Source organism: Colletotrichum paranaense, assembly GCF_030867605.1.
Source record: "Colletotrichum paranaense strain IMI 384185 chromosome Unknown Scaffold_6.1, whole genome shotgun sequence".
Lineage (NCBI taxonomy): Eukaryota > Fungi > Ascomycota > Sordariomycetes > Glomerellales > Glomerellaceae > Colletotrichum > Colletotrichum paranaense.
In genome coordinates, this window is record NW_026848964.1 from 2,489,602 (window position 1) to 2,508,080 (window position 18,479).

Below are 18,479 nucleotides of genomic sequence, written 5' to 3' on the forward strand. Positions count from 1 at the left end.
CTACCGCGGGCACATAGGCAGCAACAGGCTTAAACTTACCGGAGTCTTGCGGTCAACCCACATCGGGTCCAAAGCGAAGGAGAATTCGCGGACCAGCTGGATCAGGGTGGTCCTCATTTCCAACATTGCGAATTTCTCTCCGAGGCACGCGCGTTTGCCTGAGATAGAGTCAGCAGGTCCATCATGGTAGAATGATTCACCACTCTTTCTTTGGAGTCTGTCTTACCACCATGAAAGCTGATCCACTCCCCCCTTACCCGACGGCGGCGGTAGTTTTGCTGAATAACTTCTGAGGATGATCCCCACCTGCAAACATGAGCCTCACGATATTTCAAAGGATGTGCACTTGTGAGACGAACCGTCCGGGGTCAAACTTGTCTGCTGTGGGACCCCACGCAGTCGGGCATCGGTTTGTTGAGTAGCAGTGGTAGCCGACATATGTCCCTTTTGGGATTACGACGTCGCCGCCTAGCAGCGCCGTCTCCGCAGCCTTCCGGTTGATCAATTGACCAATGGGAGGGAACAAGCGCAAGCACTCGTAGATGAGCGAGGTGAGATACGGCATGTCTTCTTTGGCCAGATCTGCTGAAGACTTGGCATCCTTGGAAAGGATTTCTTGGCGCAAAGCCTCTTGCGCCTCCTAACCCCCCACCAGTCTTGTCAGCAACGAATGCACGCGTGAGACGGCACGGGCCTGGGCAGGTTTGCTGACTTACAGGATGTTTCGCCAAAAGATACAGGCTCGATATCATGAGCAGCTGTGGGTTCTCTTGACCGGCCACGAATGACACGGTGAGGTTGTCGAGGAGCTGCTTCTCATCCCACATGCCCGATGCTCTGGCGTCGAGCATGCGCTGGCCGAGTTTGTCGTCGGATTGGTCTGACAGGGATGATGTCTTCTCCATAGGCATGTGGTGGCTCGCCTGCAGCGCGCGTTTGAGCTCGTTCTTGAACAGGCCCACAGTGCGTCGGGCCGCCAAGCGAGACTTGAGCGGCAACCTGTCGAGGAATGGAAAGCTCATAAAGATGGGCTTGAAGATCTCCCTCTTGACCGCCGTCTGGAGGAGATTGATAGGAGCATCTGCCCTGTCGAGTGCCTACGACGAATCGGCTGCGGTCAGCACGCTGCGAAACACCCCTGCTAGATTCGGTCTTGTCGTGGGGGCCAGGGCGACTTACATGCAACTTCGTACCCAAGACGGCTTCGGTGAAGTTGGAGACGGAATACCGCTGCAACAGGTCCTGCACAGCAACGCCACCGCCTCCGCTGCCGGCCCGCTTTTGGGATTCACGAAGGAGACGGCACAGGCTGACTGCGTTGCTTTCGATGATTTCGCCATCGAAATTCCTCTGGAGGCCTGGCTTGATGACCGACCGATAGTTCTTCCAGACGTCGCCTCTTGCCGAGATAATATTGTCGCCTGTTTCCGAGTTAGAATTTTTCGAAGCACCAAGGGTGGCAAAGAACACTTACCAAGGAACTCTGCCAGGACGCTGTGTGGGATTTTCTTCTGGTTGCCGCTCTTCTCGTACAAATCCTCGTCTTTGAATATTTCAACCAGATACGAGGGACGATGTACCAAGATGTTCCATTGCGCGCCAAAGAAAATTTTGACTGCTCCATGAGTACGCAGCGGCTTGTCGATGTACTGACGGAAAATGTCCGACTGGTCAACGTCCTTAAAGAAGGGAATGAGGGCTACCCAGAACGGTATCGCCGGGATGTTTTGCGGGTATCTAGGAGGCAAGAGAAGAAAGTAGTAAACGAGTCCAAGGAGCAGCGCTCCGAGGAGTAAAACCTCTAGCAAAAATAGTAGCATCTCGTCGTGAATGGTGTCTGCAATTACGGTGTAAGTCAAAGCTGCGACAAAGAAATAACAAGCTTATATGTTCAAGGGCCGATGTTCCGAGGAAGCGAGAAAGAGCAAAAAGCAACGGTAGCACTTACAAGGGTCAAGATGAGACCATCGACAAGACGGAAGCAGTCTTCCTTCCTTCTCCTCAGCCCTACCCAAAGTAAGGTAGCAGAAGCTCTAGCTGCCTAGAGATGACATGCAGGAAAAGGCTACAAGACAGGATTAGGAATCACGGTCAGGTAGGTATGAATAGAGGCTTCGTCGTCTTCTCGAAATAGACCGCAGATGCGCGTTGGTGGTGGAACATGGAACATTGCGTTTGTGCCTCCGAGACATCAGACGTTCGTCGTACAAATTTGTCTGCAGACCTAAACTACAGTCAGCGGCACGCCGGGCTGTGCGATGCCCGGCGCATCGGTCAGTCGCACCAGACAAAGTCAAGGACAAAAGGCCACATCCTTGGGAAGGTTCATTGGCCGCCAAGCGGGCCTGATGCGAGTTGTGATGCCAAGAATGACCAGACAAGGAATAGAGGAAGCAGAAGATGCAGCGAGAGAAAGAGAGTTTGATGAGGTTCTCTGGACTTTCCCAAGGCGGGTTGGCGTAAAGTGGACCGGGGACGTGCCTTCAGGTACGTATTGCGACCGTAGAGGTACCGGTACTTTGGGCGGAGCCTCCCCGCATACGCCCGCCAGGGAACTGCGGCAGTGCCCCGATGAGGATCCAGCAAGAGCTGACCGAGTGGGCCGGTGTTGGACAGACTGCCTTTGACCTGGACGGAGTACGTTACTACCTTGCGTGTAAGACTGAGAAGGGCTCGCCCAAGAAGCCAGGGGTTTATTAAATGGACACTGAATCGTTCATACATACCTTGCATTTCCTAGTGTCCGTACACAGGATCAGAAACAACGGTAATCACCGGAGCAGTGCTGCTTCATTTTATCGCTTTCTGACTTTTGACCGCCGAGTTTCTCTTTCTTACTCCTTCGTGCCCGTGGGCCTGCCTCCGAGTCTCTAGTTTTGAGTATCATTCCTGCATCGCTTTGTTCAAATATTCTTTGTCAAAGATGGTTAACTCCAGTCCATCAACTTCGGGCACGACGACGCCCACTAAAGATCACATAATGTCTTCACAGGAGGTGCCGGCCCCGGCTAACACCAGCACTACCACCGCCAGCCAGCCGCCGCCGCCGCCGTCGCCGTCGCCTCCAGCCCAGTCCGCCGGGGATCCAGAGAAGAAAGCCGGTGCCCCGCCGGCTTACTCGGCCTTCTCGCCATGGCGAAAGCGCTTCATCCTCATCGTTGTCACCGTGGCCGGGTGTTTTGGGCCTCTGGCCGGCAACATCTACCTCCCTGCTCTGCCTACCTTAGAGAATGAATTCCACGCGAGCGCAACGGCCATCAACGTTACCGTATCCGTTTTCATGCTTACCTTCGCCTTCGGTGTATGTTCCCCAGCCTTTTCAAAACCCATACTCAAGATAGCACATGACACTTACACTCCACCAGCCACTATTCTGGGCCAGTTTCGCCGATTGGAAGGGCAGGAGACCACTGTACATCATCTCTCTCTCCATCTATATTGTTGCCAATATTCTTCTGGCTGCAGTACCAGCCAACTATGGCGCTCTTGTATTTCTTCGTGTCGTCCAGGCCTTTGGGTCTGCGGCTGTGGTGTCGATGGGCGCAGGCACTGTCGCCGATGTAAGTTCCTCGAGAGAATTTACCACACACCAACAGCTCACACTACTAACCAAATTCTCAGGTCACTCCACCCAAAGAGAGAGCATTCGCAATGAGCATCTTCCTCCTAGGCCCTCAGCTCGGCCCTGTCCTCGGCCCAGTGATAGGAGGCGCGTTGACGGTGGCATCATGGCGCTGGATCTTTGGCTTCCTTGGTGAGCCTTTCCATCCTCCCAGCCCGTATCAAACAAAACCATACTAATTATACTCCACAGCCATTGCCGGATTCGTGCTCTGGATCATCATCTTCCTCATGCTTCCAGAGACTCTGCGCGCCAGGGTAGGCAGTGGCAAGCTCTACTCCCAGTCTAGCTTCATCCTCTTCCCTCCAAAGCTGTCTTCGCCTCTGGCACCAGAATCGGAGAGAGGTCCCCCGCCTCCCAAGCCAACTCTGCTCATGTACTGGCGTCTCTTCAGCTACCCACCCATCGGCATCGTGTCCTTCAACACCGCCATGCTCTACTCGACCTACTTTGCTATCGCAGTGCAGCTGCCCACTGAGCTCGCCGACCGCTACAACTGGTCCAGCGCAGGCGTCGGCGCCGGTTTCATCGCCGTCGGCGTCGCCATGATTGCGGGTTCCTTGATAGGTGGACGCTTCTCGGATTGGCGGAGAGCGCGCGCAGTCAAGGCGTCTCCTGACAACACCGTCGATCCCGAAAATAGACTTGCAGACCAGATTTGGGGTGTCATTGTTTGCGCTGGTGGATGTGCCATGTACGGGTGGTTCGTCGACATCTCACTCCACCCCGCCGCCGTTCTAGTTGCCACTTTTCTGAGTAAGTTCTTGTACTACATTGGGAAAGACGGTTATGTTTCTGCTTCCCATCTCACGTGAACCCGAGACTGACGTGTGTGACTCTTGTACAGCCGGCTTCGGGATGAACTGGGTATTTGTGGCCACGACGGCCTTTTTGACCGAGTGCGTGGCCCAGCAGGCCGCAGGCGCCTTTGCGCTCGGGAACATGCTACGGAATCCCGGTGCTGCCATCGCCGCCCTTGTGATCCCTTCTCTCGTCTCCAAGATGGGAAGTGGATGGTGTTTCACAGGACTCGCATTATTAGACTTGGTCCTTGTCGGGTCTGCTGTAATAGGTTAGCCCACCTTTAGTCGCGTCTTGGAAAGCTTGTATGCTAATGGTGTGTCTCACAGTGTTACGAATTAAATCTCCGGGATGGAGGGCAGCCCGCAAAGCCAAGATGGCGGCGATGGCGGCAGCCAAGCAAGGTGGGCCGAAATGAGTTTGACGAATAATGACGAGCGTCAATGGGACTAGAGCGCAGACGCCCATGAAGGAGAGTCTAACATAATTACTGTCTAATGTTTATACAAAATTGATAATGTTCAATCTAAATGATCAACGCAAGTTTGACTCAACGAGTTTTTGTATTATGCAAGATGATAGGTGGACTACTTCTCATACGTAGCAATGATTCTATCCGCCATCGCCGGCAGCGTCTCTGCCACAACGTCCATCTCACCGAAAATCTCTGGCAACGCCTCTCCCTCCAGAGCAGTGCAGTATGCCGCCTTGAATCTGCGAGATGTCAGTGAGTCCAATACAACACAAAGATCAGTGAACTAGTAGGTCGACTTACCCCACAGTCTTCGCCGTCGACGCATCCCACAAATGCGCCGCCGCAAACCAAGGCTCGCACCCATCAGCAGACAACTTCTTCAAAATAGGCGTATACGCCTCGGGAGTCGGCTTCGCCAAGCCAGACGAATCGCACGAGAGCAAGTTCTCAACAGGCATCTCGACCCCGCCCCTCGAGAAGTAGCCACCGACGCGGGCGATGTCGCCCGCCGTGAAGCACCACACCGTAAAACCCGCGGCGCGGAGCTTCGCCACGCACTCGGCGGCGCCTTCGCGCAGTCGCAGGCTCTTCCACTCGCCAATGAGGTAGTCGACGTCCTCGTCGCTCGCGAAGGCGCGCGGGTCCTCGATGCCGGCGTAGTGCAGGCAGCGGTAAAAGAGGGCGGTGAAGACCTTGTAGAAGACGACGTAGCGGCCCGACATGGAGAGGTAGGTGTACTCGCGCTCGGCGACCTCAAGCCAGCAGCAGCCGAGGAGTTTTGGCTGGATGCCGCGGGCGCGGAGGCGTTCGCCTAGGCGCTCGTCGATTGCTTCGAAGAGGTGCTCGTATGTGACGAGGGTGCCGACTACGTCGAAGACGACGTTCTTTGGTGGTGTCATGGTGGGGGTTGGCTGATGTGTGTTGTGTGTGTGTGTGTATGTGTGTGAGAGAGTGCTGTTCCAAGGATGCCCGAAAGAGGTAGGTTCGGGGATGATTATTGGATGGTTACACGATGCAAGGGGTTGATCCAGGGTGTGTCTGTTGGCCCGAGAGGTCTATACCAACACGATGATGTAGATTAAATATGAGGCTTATCACGAGGCGTTGCATGGGTCGCGCCTTTATGGAAGACTGTGCTTCATCTTGGAGATTTGATGTTGTCTCCCCGCACGTGTAACGAAGTGCGGGGAGTTCAGAACAGGCATCACGCAGGTAGAGTTTCCGGCGCCGATTCCCGGTTTCCTATCGGCTCTTTTGATGTTCGAGTGGGCCTCTTTGCCGGAAAGGATACACGGGTTGTTGCTTGGGGGAGGAAAACGTTATCAGGCTTGTTGTATCTACTGGGATACAGCGGATGCTGGGATGCGACTGTGAACGTTACAAGGGGACTGGAGGAAGAAACGCCGGCCCGGTGCACTCCCACGTATGCTGATGCTTTGCTGGCCGAAAGCCCATGGCTGTAGGGAATGCAAAAGACCAGCCATGAGTGGTATTCACACCGACGATGTTGAACATTGCGGCGGACGAATCCGACGCTAGACCGGTCAACAATCTGGGGAAGTTGAGCTTGGCGATAGGAGGAAGTCAAGTGGACGTAAAGTGGAGACAAACCGCTCAGTCTATTTCGTATCTGGACAGCTCATCGCCCAGGGAATTTTAATAATGAGTAAATCTCGCAGGACATCCAGCATTACGTTTGCCAGACGGTTATCTTGAACGCCGGAGCCGGCCTCATATACATACGGTTTTCCGGCAGCCAGTTTTGTCGCCGGTGTTTGGTTTGCCTTACCCGGCTTCTTATCGAGTCAACTGATATGCGGTTAAAGACGACAGAGGGGGGGGGGGGTGGGGCGCTGGGGGGGTGGAGACTGGGGACCTTTGTCAGATGCAACGCCAAAACGGAAAGATAAGGACGGACAATAGATGTCCGAAGTGACGGATCAAAGCCGCTATCGGTATGGTTAGGCCGGAGAAGTCATTGACAATTTACTCCGTACAGAACACTCAATTTCTCGAGAGAAAGACTTACCGAGAATCATTTTCGATGTACCATCAATATAATAAAGTGAACTCATTAATCAGGTAGTCAGCTGCCGTAAAGAACTTCGACAGAGCATTTCCGAAAATTTCATTCAAAATACAGAGTAAAAACAGTACATGTCTATCAAATTGCTCAGTTATTCATTGTGCTTCAAAAATGAAGATAAAAGTATATGGATCAATAAGTCACCTCATTGTATTTTAATTTTTTTATTTTTATTTACTAGAATTGACAACTGTCTAGTTGCAGAGCGCCCTTGCGTAGAGCGCCAGATCTATTCGAGTTCCCAAATAAAGCATAATACCATATACAAAACCGGTTATCAGAAAACATAGACATTGAGTATGAGATCTGTTATCTCAAAACCAAGCCGATTCGTCTTGGTATCTACTAAGACCTACGCAAATGATGGTGCTTAACATGCTCGAGGCTCTTTCCGGAAAATGTCTACGCTACAACGGCTAATCGAACCAATGACTACAGGCTTTACAACAAGGTCAACTCTAGTGGGTATGCTCCCTGCAATGCGGCTCTAATATGACACTTTACATGAAATTAACCGACTCTACAGTTTTGCCGGCGGCTGATTGACCGACTTCCAGCTCTCAAGAATGGAATTCCTGGAACTGTCCAATCTCGCTTGAGAAGCCTGGTAGACTTTGGGGATACCCGTAGTCTTGAACTCAGACTGCTCCATAATCATCGATGCTACTCCCTTAGCCGAGAGGAAGATCTGCGGCATGCCATGGCCGTTGAACCCGGCAATGATGAATTGTTTCTCTTTTCCGGGAACGACGCCAACGTGCGGCAATCCGTCTGATGAGTATCCCATGACTGTATTGTTGTCAGTCACTGAAATCATATTTCGAGTCCGGCTGAATAGGGGCCAATTAACTTACTTCCGGTCCACACCTTTGACGTAGTCGCACCGCTGTCTTCCCATCCGCGGAACACACGCTGCATATATCCATCAAAATGCGTCTTCGCCGCCTCAATCAACTCGTCATCGTTGACCTTGTTATACCACGCCGATAAATCATGATAATACGAGGACCGCGCACCGCCGACGACGATGCTTCCGTCGAGTCGGGGAATCAGATACTCGTACTCCGTGTCGGACCACCGGATGATGACCGAGTGAGGCAGCAATGGCGCAGGCGTCTTGCCGGGCGCGATGTGGCTGCAGATGCCGCGAACGGGGACAATCTTGTCGGCGAACTCGGGCAGGATGGACGACGTGTAGCCGTTTGTCGCGTACACGATCTTTGCGGCACGGACGGCGCCCCGCCCCGTGGTCAGCGTCAGGTAACCGTCCGCGTCGGGGGTGCCGGTCACCGCCTCGACGGGCGTGTGGGTCTGCAAGTTGACGCCGGCATCGAGGGCCTTTGAGAGGAGGGCAAGGATTAGTTTGTATGGCCAGACGGTGCCGGCGGTATATGATAGGCATCCCTTTACTCCCTTAACACCTGATAGCTGGGGGTAAACAGTTAGTCGCTGAGTCTAAAGCGCAGGCCGCAGCTCAACTTACTTGCTCCGCTTCGGCGCCGTCGGCGTAGTACACGTCCTTCATTACGGAAACGCCAGCTTTCCTAAGCAACTCAACGTTTGCCTTCATCTTATCGCGGATACTCTCTGACATCAAGGCATCGACTGCCCTAGTCAATACAAAGTCACAGTCAATGCCTTCGGCTTCAATGGTCTTCTTCACTTCCATGAGGTTCTTGGCCTCGAACTCCGCACATTCCTTCGCAGTCTCGATGCCATGTGTGGAAACGAAACTTGCGGGACGATTGTACGGATCCGGCTTCAGATGGCCGCCTATACCATATCTCAAGTCAACAAGGAAGCTCAATTGAGAAGACATGACAATGATGGGGCTGTCAGACATACCATTGCGTCCAGTTGCCCCGGAACATGCCTGTCGGGCCTCAAGGATCAAAATCTTTGGCGGCGCAACACCACGCGCCTTGCACTGGTCGAGGATGTGGTATACCGTAGCAACACCTGCATAGCCTGCACCAATGACTGCAATGTCAACTTCGGCTGGCAGCTCTGGGGTAGACCGGTGATCGTCTAGAGGGTGCGGGGATGACCTCCAGAAGGAGGTCGTGGAGTTGGGGACGGGGAGCGGGGAAACGGGCATGGCTGTGTGACAGGGTGTGTGTTTGTCTTTCTTGGGGGAGAATCAGACACGAGATGTTGTGAGTGACTGTTTTCAGCTGCACGAGATAGAAGTGGGAGACCAAGCCGCCGCGTCCGCCGTTATAATTAAAGGCTCAAAAGCCTCGAGCGCGGATGTTCCATCACGGTCCGCACCAAGTAGGCGAGCGCCGGGGGTGGGGCGGGGCCGGGACGGGAAACCTGTCGGGAAAGCTGTTCCGTCCGGTGAGCGGACTCAATTGTGCCTCCTTACTACCTTACTCGTAAAGTCAAGGAGGGCCAGGGAGGGGACCGAAATGTTCAAAGGGTAAAATAACTGACCGGCCCGGTCGTTTGCGGGGAACCCCCGTTTGGGTATGCGTTTCCGTAAAGTTTATCAGCAGCGATCCTTCAATTCTCGGCCTCTTTAAAGCCCATTCAGATAATCCTCCACCACCTAACCCAGGACAGCGGTTGCAGCACAACCCTTTAGAGTTATCGACCGGCCCGGTCAGGATATTGGGATTAGAACTCAGGCGCAAGAAAAGAGGCCCGCTCTTCCCATGTGTGTCCCATACATATCCCAATCCCTTGCGGGCATGACGCTGCTTATCTGCGTATCTCCATGTTGGGGTGGCTGACAGATAAACCGGGGAAGCACCAACTACCGATAACCACGATAAGCCTTTACTGGCTCGGTGAGACTGGGCAGGCCCCGGAAGATAGGTAGACAAACTGACACAGTAATCAAGCAGTAGGTCTACGAATCGAACTGTCCAACATGGCTGTACCCAGTGATCCTTACCCAACCCCAGAATAGAAACCATCATCCGCACTGACTAGTTGAATGGCTCTCTGGCAAACTGCATCCATCCTGGAATGAACCAATGGCAGCCTCTCTAATGATATGACAACACCCCTATATACAGGCTAATGCCAGGCCCATCGACTCATCCCCAGACTCGACACCCGCGGTCTCTAGCACGCTCCAGTGCTCTCTTCAAACACCATGGCAACTACACAGACAAAGGACGACACCAAGATCCCCGAGACGACTAGCTATCCCGAAGCGACTGACCATGCCGCCGGCACCAGCTATGTGTACGATGAGGGCGCCGTCGAGAACGTCGACGAGGCCTACCTCCGGGCCTCCAAGTCAACGAAGTTCTACAGAGGCGTGTTGTTCCAGATGATCCTTTTTGGAGCGTAAGTAAATCTTGTCTTGGAACAAAGTCCCGAAATCGCGGGTTCGAATTTAATGTCTTCATGTAGGCTGTCCTTCGTCGGTCCTGCCATGTCGGACGCCATCTCTAACCTCGGGGGTGGTGGTCTCTCGACACCATACTTGGCCAACTTGGCGACTGCCCTCAGCTATATGGCCGGCTGTCTGATCACCGTATTTGGCGGACCTCTGATCAACAAGATTGGAATCAAGTGGTCTTGTATGATCGCCGCCGTCACCATGCCTCTTGCTGGTTCGGCCTACTATGTGAGCGCAAAGTACTCGATAGACTGGTATCTTCTCTTTGCAAGAGTACGTCATGCCCCTTCCTGCACTCTGACTATGTCGCTCTGGAGCTAACTTGGTACACAGCTCCTTGGGGGGTTCACATCTGGTTTCCTCTACGTCGCCGAGACGGCTGCCATGCTGTCGTATCCGGAAGCAAACGACAGAGGTTTCTACCTGGGTAAGGAAGGTTCTGGGAGCTCTTTGGGTATGCTTGTGTTAACAAAGTTGGACAGGTATCTGGTCTGCCATGAGAAACTCTGGCAGTGTCATGGGAGGCGCCATCAACTTCTCGACCAACTACTCCAAAGCCAATGCTGGTGGTATCGCGTGGTCCACTTACTTGATCTTCGTCGGCTTCGGTAAGCACCCTTCGCCCCATGCCCAAACCGACTTGGCACATGTTCTAACACGAATCCCTGACAGAATGCACTGGAACGATCTGGGCTCTCCTCCTATCTCCCACCAGACGCGTACGACGCCGCAACGGCGCAAAGATCCCCATGGCCAGCAGCATCAGCTGGAAGAGAGAACTCATTGCGTTGTGGAGACACTTGCAGCGCCCAAAGGTGAGCACAGCCAGTCAACCCCTAATGACTTTGACGAAGTATTGACGGCCCAAACCCTTAGACATGGCTCATGTCCATCCCGGCCTTCTACTCCTTCTTCTTTGGCGGAACCATGGGCACCTATCTCTCTCTGCACTTCTCCGTCCGGGCCCGCGCACTTTCGTCGCTGATTACTCGTGAGTAACTCTCCTTCGTCTTCTAATCACTGTCATTTCCTGAATCAAGCTGACAATTGCATCTGATAGCGGCAATCACCATTGTCATGGTCCTCGCCTACGGAAAACTCTTGGACACGTCCCGCTGGTCACAAGCCCGGCGAGCGTGGATCTCTTTTTTCTTCTGGGTCATCCCCCAGGCCATGTGCTTCATCTGGATCGGCATCGAGTACAGCAAGTTCGGCGGAGGCAAAATCGAGGAGGCCCTCGACTACGAGTTGTACGTCGTCCACCACCCCTGTGCCCCTTCTCTGACTCAAAGCATCGCTAACAGTATCGCTTCCCAACAGGCACACCAGAAGATGGGCCGAAGCTTACCTTCCCTATCTAATCATGTTTTCAACCGGTTACTGGACCCAATTGTCTCTTTACTGGATTCTCGGCACCTTCTCCACGGACGTTGGATCCTCTTCCCGCTCGGGTGGTCTATTCCGCGCTTTCGAGACGGCCGGCCAGGCCGTCTCGTACGCTCTCAACTCCAAGACCAGCGCCGACCCTAGAATTCCTTTCTATGTTAATGCTGCACTGATGGCTATCACTATTCCTTGCATGATATTCCTCATCAGGCTGGTTCCGGAGGCGCCTGCTTCAACGGACATAGATGCGGGAGATGTTGTTGAAGATCAGGCAGAACGGGACCCTGATAACAAATAGAACATGTCTGCTTCTGACTTTACTGATTGAGAGCGTGGGATCGGCTGTTTCTATACAACGTTGAGGTACCATAGGAATGATGAAATGAAGCAGTGACTACCTGAAGCCTCTGACACGCATAAATGCCCCAGTGAATGATTGTACAACACTTCTTGGTCTTGCAACAGTCTTATTGGAGCACACTTGAACACTTGATTCGCAATTTGCAACAGAATAAGGGGCCTTCAAGATATCCCGCAATTCGTAGGTTCTCTTTTGCGACACCCCACCTCTACATTACTTTATCAATCGACCTTGGCCGTACTTAGAGAACGTCAAAGTCCAAGTTCACAGTCAGCGCATTCAGCTCGTTGTGTCATTTGCGGGCACACTTTTTTCTTCTTTCTTTTACCAAGATCTTGACCTATACTGCTTGTCAGATCGACGAAGCCTTACTAACCTACGTGGAAGCTGTCAGAAGTCTTGATTTTTTGAGACAAAGTGGACATGAGCTTGAAGGGTTGCAATAACACATTGTATCAATCAGCTGCGTCAGAAGCTTTATGTTGTACAAAAATTTCGATAGCTGATCATGCAAGTTTCGTTTTTGACCGCAAGTCTAGCCATAGACATCCATCGGGTTCCAACTCTCAATCGGAACTATGCTCTACTCAGCAGTAACATAAGACGGAATATGCTCAGCAAAAAGATAGCAAAAGAAAAAATAAGAGAATAGAAAATTGGGAAACATAAGAACGAAAGGAGCAACAGCGTTATTTGTAACATCAACTACATCTAGACTACCCCTACCTAGTGCATGTTTGATATCTGTACAGGACCGTCTCCCCAATCTTAGCCTAAAGCAACCTGAACTTCCATTTCAAATTCGGCTAACCTTGTGTAAGTATTGACCTCGACTGGTATCAGGGTATTCAAGCAAGGATTCAAACTACAGCTGAGAAATATCCGTTGATAGTTCATTGAAGCCGCCATCGACTTTTCTAACAACGGGATCCAAATTTCTCTGAAAACGGCATGGATCCCCTTGAACCATTGAACGTTGACAGGGTTGTCATCTCTTAGCTCCAAACTCAAACTCAAAATCGTCTGAACAATGGGAGGGAAAAAAAACCCCCAAGTCTGACCCCACCAAAACATCTATAGTTTGGCCAGGAGCGGGTAAAACGGGTGCTCCCGCTTGTAACGGTGACGTTTAGGACGGAGATGGAAAAGGCTCAGAGAAACATCCCTTTTGGCAGAAACGTGTTTTTTTTTTTCCTTCGTCCGTTGTCTGCTTATTCTTGCATTATTCAGCACTGGGCTCCGGACGAACTCAGCCCCGACGACATGTCAAAGAGACGGACGTTCCTTTTTTCTCTCTCTAGTTTCTCAGTGACATTCTGAGACCCGCCTTGTCGCTGGTTAGGTTCATGACCAACATTACGGGAGTAAGAGTGCATCATGGATTTCTTGCCCACCGGTTCGACTTGCCCTGCATCATCAACTCTGAGAATAACTGCGCCCCTGACAGACGGTTACACAGATCATCCCAAAAAAAGTGTTGACAAATCCCATGATCGCCTAGCACTCTTTTCTTCTCCAGCCTCTTAACCATTTTCCCCAAGTCTCATGGCAATGCGAAGGGAATCAAGCATAGTAGGTACGCGCAACGCCAGAACCGAAAATCGCAACACTTTTACTGTCACACACATGCAAACAAGAGAGACATTGCCTGGGCTCTCGTGAACAAAAGTGCATCAATACACCTGAGCGACCATTACCGGAAGGTTCACCATGCCCTTCAGGTAGAAGTTGGCACGTGGGTTGGTCAGGTGTACCTTGGCATGTTGGGCATAAAGGTAGAAACCCCCCCAATCCTCCCCCATTCCCTGCAGCGAATATTACCCCACCCTCAGGTTTTCCCTCCTTCACCGAGACCACGGCCAATAGGGGCGGCCCGGTCGCATCACCACCACACATCCATCCATCCTTTCGTCACATCCACCAGAAATCACCCTCACTCTTGTTGAGCTCTTTCAACCTAATGCCTGCCCGCATACACGCGATTTAGAATCCTACCATCTGGCACTCCCCCCACAAGCCTCAGGGACGAGAGACCTTGCGGCACCTCCGTCCCGTATGGGGGGAAGGGAAGTCTAATTTGGACTCACGTCAAATATTGGAATCAAACCAACACTTACTTGCTTTCGGTGAAACACCTGTGATATTGGGAGTTCCGCCAAGGTCAAGTGGGTGGGGATTTCGGAGAAAGATTCTAGAGCACACCACGCCAACATGTTGCCCACCGGGAGAACATGGATGTTGGGGGGATTCGGGAGGTCGCATTCTTTTTTTCCTTCAAGGCATCTCTTCTCGTTGGATTCTCCTTCTTCCCACCCCCTTGTATTCCGTATAGTTCAGTTGCATTCGTTCACCCGTGCCCCAAAGTGCGAGGCGCCCGCGGCAGTTGGATAGTTACGTTCCGTTCCGTGCGCTGGGAAGGCTACCTTACCGTAAGGAACGAGGGGGGGGGGGGCGCGAGCGGGCGGGACGGGAATCTGGAACTCAAACTGGTGCCTGTTTTAATTTCCTGGCGGTTACCTTACAATGCAACGCTTCTCATTTTTCTTTCAACCGCTACTGTCTAGAGCCCAGACAAGCAAGACAGGCATGGCAGATATTTCCGCGATGATCACACATTAGAAATTGATCGTTAGACCTGGACCCAAATTCCCCGAATCGAGCAGCTCTTCCCAAATAGTAGAAGTACCATGTATGTGGGGGGTCTCTCTCATATCCTCACACGCATACACACACACCTGCACTCACTCACCAAATCTCTCTCTCTCTTCAGTCCCCTTGCCTTTCCATCTTCCGTGCTTCCTCGATATACCTTGCCTCGTTCTTACGTGCATTACTGGACAGGCCAAGCGTTCCATTGCATATAGGCACAGAATCAACAACTCATTCCGCCACTCCCCCCTTCCACCTCACGCCTACGCACCCAACAGCCGCATACACACACATACACGCCCATCCTTCGCTCCCCACTCCCCATTTCCTTTCTGCACTCCCTACACACACCCACCATCGACGAAAGAAAAATAAATTGAGATGGATGGCATAGTGCATCAGGGGAACCAGCAGCCGCGCTCCGGCCGACACCCAAACCCGGGTGCCAGAACCAACCCCAGTGACAAGGGGTCCTTTTTCTTCCCTTTCTGCTCCAGCCACGCGATCAGCTAGCCCATCGTCCACGCTGGGAGCTTTGCTTGGTATTCCATCATAGGTACGGAGTATATGCAGCTACCAACCCGGCTGTGTGTCCCGGCGTCTGTGTGTGTGTGTGTGTGTGTGTGTGTGTGTGTGTGCGTGCGTGAGAGCGCGTGTGTAACGTGTTGCAGACCGCCTTTTCGTTTACTGCCATCGGCAGTATCGATACCCGCGTCCCGTCATCTCTGCTCATTCGTCTGACGGGGAGTCTGAGCCTCATCAGTACAGCTGAGGATGATCAATCATCAAAGACCTCAAGGTGGGTGAGGATACCTCCTGCAGGTTACTCACTCCGTAATTGTCAGTCGTCCCCCTCAAGGCCCGGAGAGTCCACTCACAGATTATTGAATCTCTATTCTCTGTCCTGGCCCTGGCCCATGGAAAGCTTTTCAGCAGGACTCTCTCTCGCCTCCAGCTACCGGGCCAACATTACGCTTGGCCGGGACACACATGCTGCACGCCTGCATGGAAGCCTAGCAGCTATTTAACGCAACAATTACCACTAGGCCGGATTCGTTCACTTTTTCGTTCACCGCGCATGAAAGAGAGAGAAATGGGCAGTCATAGTTGGTAATTGGTAAATAAAAATTGGTATCAATAATCCTAACTTCTCATACGTGCGTTCGAGGCATCCACCACAAGCAAGGGGTACATGATACTCGGGATCCTTCCTATCGGGCCCAGTTCCAATGTCGACCCCAAGACAAAATAATGAGAAAAATAACAGTACACAAAAAGGTTGTGTTTGACGCTTATTCCCAACTCCATCGTGTTGCCACGCTTTTTGCCCCATCATATCCCAATGCAAATCCCAGGGGTATCTGAAGAGTCTAGTAACTCTGTTGGGAGGCCAAATTTGTTTTCCTCTCTTTTTCATTCCGCGCGCCGCTTTCATCCAAATGCACGCGTCCCAATCCCGTTGGGTGGTCTGAAAACTCCCATGACGCATCATGCAACAGCCCAACCTTTCGTGTGCCATGAACCCCCGCCTCCCCTCTCTTTGATGTATGTCCACTCACAGGCCAAAATGCCTGGCGAAAAGCCACCGCCTGCGTGTAAATAATGTTGTTCACCTCTCCCGAGTTTCGGGTCTCGGAATAGGTGAGGATAAAGGAGAAACCGCTCAACAGCTCAAGGACTCGAAACTTTCGTACACTCCCCGTCGTAAGTAATATAACCTTGACCGCAGTATAGAAAATCCAAGGGAAGATACAAAAGCCAATCATTACCGCCTTGCTGAACAAGTGGACGACGACTTCAAGGAAATAACACCAAAACAAGAAAATTGTTCAGACAGCCGCCTCAACCCAATAATTACCGCGAGAAATGACGCCCTGGATCAATGTTCGATTTTGTTTTCCAATGGACTGCTTCGTCTCAAGCCTTGTCGAGCACGTCCGAATGTTGCTTTTCTTTACTCCGTTCCGTTCTTGTGGTATATACTCGATGTGATTCGCGGTCGTGTATTCGTGTGTGTTGGGAAACTTTGACGTATGTGCGTGGAATCGCTTGGTTGCGGTTTGGCCCCTAGTAGATGGCATGGCTGGACTGGTGGTACATGCGATCTCGGTAGGCAGGAGGAATACCATCATATCTGGGGCTGCTTGCGCTCGAGGATTGATCCATATCCGTGTCGTAAACCTCGTAGCCGTGCTGGTGATGTTGCATGTACTGTTCCGGGGGAGGCAGCCTCTTCGAGCTGTATGCTGCGAGGCTCGCGGGATTGGGCACGCGCTTGACCGGGTAAGATGAGGGAGCAGTCCTGGACTTCGAGACACGGTTGCTGACCCTGCGGTCCTTGCCACGGCCCTTAATGCCCTTGTTACTGTTCTTGTAGAGGTTGGCAAAGTACCAGTACATCTCTCGCTGGTCATCGGACAAGCCGTCAATATCGGAAATGGAGACAATCCAGTCAGTCATTTCCATGAGGGTCTTCTCGTGGTACTTGTTTTGATGGTTCTGATGCCAAGTTAGCTGGATGGCCGTAAGATAAGTCACCCCGACTCTACACACCTTGAGGTTGCCTCTTTGGGTAAACATCTTGTTGCATTGGTCGAGCTTGCAGACGAATGGCTTCGCATTAGTGTGTGTGGCCATGTGCGTCTGGAGGTTGCCACGCTGGGCAAACACTTTGCTGCATTGCTCGCAGCGGAAGGGCTTCTCGCCGGTATGGCGGCGCATGTGAGTCTGTAGGATGGTTAGCGAGGCCGTGCCGTGTTTGCTTCGAATCGGAGGAACCAACCTTGAGGTTACCAGGTTGCGAGAAGGTTCGCTCGCAGTTCGGCCAAGTGCATTTCTGCGAACAGTCAGCGTCACCCACATCACATTCGACTAGGTATGTGTACTTACGTATGGCTTTTCACCGGTGTGGGCGCGTTTGTGAGTGTCCAAGTGGGTGCTTTGATAGAAGCTTTTACCGCAGCCATCAATGTCACAGACGTAACGCTTGGTCTTGGGAGCATCCAACGAGTCTGTCGTTGTCGAGGGTGTCGGGGCCGAAGCAGCCGGGGTCGGTTCGGGCTGGACATCGTCAGCTCAGTCACTCAAGCCAGCGGACGCAGAATCGGGTCTTACCTTGGGAGATCTAGGCTCCGGCTTGACAACCTGTTCGGTCTCTGGGACGCCCTTGACAATATCCTCAGTGTCGTGCCTCTTCTGGATCGCCTTCATGAGAGTGTCGATAGCAGTGGTGAAGTTCACTGGGTCCGCGCTCGTGGGCTTGTTGAACTTGATTTCCTTGGTGTTGAGGGGGTGGGGCGTCTTTGGGTTGCTCATCTTCGTCTCGCTTCGGGTGGATGGGCTGCGATGTCGGTCATTCTGTCCCGAAGGTGACTCCTGAGGGTAGGAGCTGGCTCGCGGGACCTCATGTGCTGGGGCTACTACAGGCATGATCGATCGTTCTTGTTGCGCTGGCAGTCTGAAGGGCATGTTCATATTGGCCGGAGGTGAATCGTACTGAGCATATGCGAAGTGGTTTTGGGTCGGGCAGTGGTGGCCCATTGCCGGCATAGATGCGACACCGTAGTGGGAGCCAACCATGTAATGCGGAGAGATAACAGTGCCGTTCATGGGGGCAGAGGTAGCCGCTCTCGAGTCGTACTGCACAAAGGCTGTGTTATCCATCATCGCGTAGTCATGGCCGGCAGGCTGCTGCTGCCAGCGACCCCAAGCCTGGGGCGGGGCTGTCTGTTCCGTCAAGGCCAT

General features: G+C 52.5%; 7 protein-coding genes across 7 annotated transcripts; 2 read left to right on the forward strand and 5 right to left on the reverse strand.

Moving 5' to 3' along the window:
- Positions 1–2,170, reverse strand: CPAR01_08495 (cytochrome P450; the record flags this gene model as incomplete). The annotated part of the gene is made up of 8 exons (XM_060492763.1): positions 1–158; positions 227–306; positions 360–640; positions 717–1,097; positions 1,180–1,421; positions 1,475–1,837; positions 1,949–2,033; positions 2,090–2,170. 8 exons carry the CDS (start codon positions 2,168–2,170, stop codon positions 1–3), a joined length of 1,671 nt encoding a protein of 556 aa, XP_060349133.1.
- Positions 2,171–2,980: 810 nt separating this feature from the next.
- On the forward strand, positions 2,981–4,841 carry CPAR01_08496 (major facilitator superfamily transporter; the record flags this gene model as incomplete). Its single annotated transcript, XM_060492764.1, has 6 exons — positions 2,981–3,301; positions 3,366–3,560; positions 3,622–3,754; positions 3,815–4,378; positions 4,470–4,694; positions 4,753–4,841. 6 exons carry the CDS (start codon positions 2,981–2,983, stop codon positions 4,839–4,841), a joined length of 1,527 nt encoding a protein of 508 aa, XP_060349134.1.
- A 169-nt stretch (positions 4,842–5,010) lies between these two features.
- On the reverse strand, positions 5,011–5,797 carry CPAR01_08497 (haloacid dehalogenase-like hydrolase; the record flags this gene model as incomplete). Its single annotated transcript, XM_060492765.1, has 2 exons — positions 5,011–5,137; positions 5,199–5,797. 2 exons carry the CDS (start codon positions 5,795–5,797, stop codon positions 5,011–5,013), a joined length of 726 nt encoding a protein of 241 aa, XP_060349135.1.
- Positions 5,798–7,504: 1,707 nt separating this feature from the next.
- CPAR01_08498 (FAD dependent oxidoreductase) lies at positions 7,505–9,082 on the reverse strand (the record flags this gene model as incomplete). The annotated part of the gene is made up of 3 exons (XM_060492766.1): positions 7,505–7,773; positions 7,839–8,412; positions 8,468–9,082. 3 exons carry the CDS (start codon positions 9,080–9,082, stop codon positions 7,505–7,507), a joined length of 1,458 nt encoding a protein of 485 aa, XP_060349136.1.
- A 1,005-nt stretch (positions 9,083–10,087) lies between these two features.
- CPAR01_08499 (major facilitator superfamily transporter) lies at positions 10,088–12,023 on the forward strand (the record flags this gene model as incomplete). Its single annotated transcript, XM_060492767.1, has 8 exons — positions 10,088–10,284; positions 10,351–10,612; positions 10,673–10,766; positions 10,822–10,947; positions 11,012–11,154; positions 11,216–11,330; positions 11,400–11,589; positions 11,660–12,023. The coding sequence occupies 8 exons, from the start codon at positions 10,088–10,090 to the stop codon at positions 12,021–12,023; spliced, it is 1,491 nt and encodes a 496-aa protein (XP_060349137.1).
- Positions 12,024–15,804: 3,781 nt separating this feature from the next.
- Positions 15,805–16,254, reverse strand: CPAR01_08500 (uncharacterized protein; the record flags this gene model as incomplete). The annotated part of the gene is made up of 1 exon (XM_060492768.1): positions 15,805–16,254. The coding sequence occupies one exon, from the start codon at positions 16,252–16,254 to the stop codon at positions 15,805–15,807; it is 450 nt and encodes a 149-aa protein (XP_060349138.1).
- Positions 16,255–16,802: 548 nt separating this feature from the next.
- Positions 16,803–18,479, reverse strand: CPAR01_08501 (uncharacterized protein; the record flags this gene model as incomplete). Its single annotated transcript, XM_060492769.1, has 5 exons — positions 16,803–17,234; positions 17,289–17,462; positions 17,518–17,571; positions 17,625–17,795; positions 17,850–18,479. 5 exons carry the CDS (start codon positions 18,477–18,479, stop codon positions 16,803–16,805), a joined length of 1,461 nt encoding a protein of 486 aa, XP_060349139.1.